The 2074-nt window shown below is 37.9% G+C and overlaps 1 protein-coding gene across 1 annotated transcript; it reads left to right on the top strand.

Annotated features, from left to right (window-relative positions):
• The first annotated feature begins 419 nt into the window (after positions 1-419).
• LOC129057579 (telomeric repeat-binding factor 1-like) lies at positions 420-1695 on the top strand. The gene has a single exon (XM_054547774.1). It carries the CDS (start codon positions 450-452, stop codon positions 1347-1349), a length of 900 nt encoding a protein of 299 aa, XP_054403749.1. The 5' UTR covers positions 420-449; the 3' UTR covers positions 1350-1695.
• Positions 1696-2074: the final 379 nt, after the last annotated feature.

Here is a 2074-nt window from a genome sequence, read left to right as displayed (position 1 = left end):
TGCTCTACCAGTTTTTCTAAAGTTTCACATGCTGATGCCAGTTAAGAAAGAACACATTTTAGTCTGTCAATTTTTGCTTACAAAAGAGGATCTAAAAGTGTGTTCAAAGGTAATTTGAACCGACTCTTTCAAGATAGTGAATCTTTTAGTAGATACGCAGAACAGTAAATATAACTTGATAGTCACACCAAACATTTCTTGCATTGTAAAATTGAATTGGCAGCTTTGCATAATAAAGGGCTAAAATTATGAACCACACAAGATTTGCCTGAAACTTGATTGTTCAGTCTCAAAATTCTCTACTGAATACTCTTGTGCTTGCTTTTGTATTTATCGATTTTCATGTAACTGCTTAGAGCAGACATTTCTTTTTTAAATCTTTTTTATAAAAATAAATTTTAATAAATATGCCGGCGGATGGTAGGGATGCCGACCCTACCAAGGAGCAGATGGCAGAAACAGAGAGAACCGACGAGGAGCAGTTCGAATGCCAGGAACTGCTCGAGTGCCAGGTGCAGGTGGGGGCCCCCGAGGAGGAGGAGGAGGACGCGGGCCTGGTGGCCGAGGGCGAGGCCGAGGCCGTGGCTGCCGGCTGGATGCTCGATTTCCTCTGCCTCTCTCTTTGCGGAGCTTTCCGCGACGGTAGCTCCAAGGACTTCCACAGGACCCTCAACAGTGCAGAGGCTATTATTCATGGACTATCCAGCCTAACAGCTTACCAGTTGAGAACTATATACATATGTCAGTTTTTGACAAGAATTGCAGCAGGAAAAACCCTTGATGCACAGTTTGAAAATGATGAACGAATTACACCCTTGGAATCAGCCCTGATGATTTGGGGTTCAATTGAAAAGGAACATGACAAACTTCACGAAGAAATACAGAATTTAATTAAAATTCAGGCTACAGCTGTTTGTATGGAAAATGGCAACTTTAAAGAAGCAGAAGAAGTCTTTGAAAGAATATTTGGTCATCCAAATTCTTACATGCCTCTCAAAAGCAAATTGCTTATGATAATCTCTCAGAAAGATGCATTTCATTCCTTTTTTCAGCACTTCAGCTACAACCACATGACGGAGAAAATTAAGAGTTATGTGAATTATGTGCTAAGTGAAAAATCATCAACCTTTCTAATGAAGGCAGAAGCAAAAGTAGTAGAAAGAAAAAGAACAAGAACAATAACTTCTCAAGATAAACTTGATGTTGAAATGGAAACTGAAGTTAATTCAGACACAAGAAAAAGGTCTCACAAGAATCTTTTCTTATCTAAGTTGCAACATGGAACCCAGCAACAAGACCTTAATAAGAAAGAAAGAAGAGTAGGAACTCTTCAAAGTACAAAAAATTAAAAAGAAAGCAGAAGAGCCACTGAAAACAGAATACCTGTTTCAAAGAGTCAACTGGTAACTCCTGAAAAACATGAAACTAGAAAAAGACAGGCATGGCTTTGGGAAGAAGACAAGAATTTGAGATCTGGTGTGAGGAAATATGGAGAGGGAAACTGGTCTAAAATACTATTGCATTATAAATTCAACAACCGGACAAGTGTCATGTTAAAAGACAGTTGGAGGACCATGAAGAAACTAAAACTGATTTGCTCAGACAGCGAAGACTGATTGTGTTTGTAAAAGCTTGATGAAAGGATAGTTAAGTATTTTGATCACTGCATTTTGTTTGAAACTTGTGTCACTGATGTATTTTAAAACTTTTGTTTAAAGCATTACAGCATTTTTCTGTGACCATCAATTAATATGAGGGATTGTGCTATGAGAGTTAAAGCATATGCTATCATTGCATTCTTTAAGAACCTTATTTTGATAAAATGTAAATTTGTTGAACCCTGCCATATTTAGTATCCCCACCCCCAAATCCTGTTCCAATGAAAAAATTAAAACCTGATACAAAAAAAAAAAAAATTCAGTTAACCTATTTTGTGTCTGTAGGCTGACCTCAACCCTGTAACATAACCCATTAAAATGAATTTTCTTTTTTTTTAAAGACAGAGTTTCTCTCTGTCACCCAGGCTGTAGTGCAATGGCACAATTTCAGCTTACTGCAACCTCTGCCTCCCGGG

The sequence above is a fragment of the Pongo abelii genome, chromosome 12 (genome assembly GCF_028885655.2).
Source record: "Pongo abelii isolate AG06213 chromosome 12, NHGRI_mPonAbe1-v2.0_pri, whole genome shotgun sequence".
Lineage (NCBI taxonomy): Eukaryota > Metazoa > Chordata > Mammalia > Primates > Hominidae > Pongo > Pongo abelii.
This window is presented reverse-complemented; position numbering and strand designations above follow the sequence as displayed.

Coding starts and splice junctions, on each gene's coding strand:
- LOC129057579 (XM_054547774.1), top strand. CDS start 450: ATGGCAGAAACAGAGAGAACCGACGAGGAGCAGTTCGAATGCCAGGAA.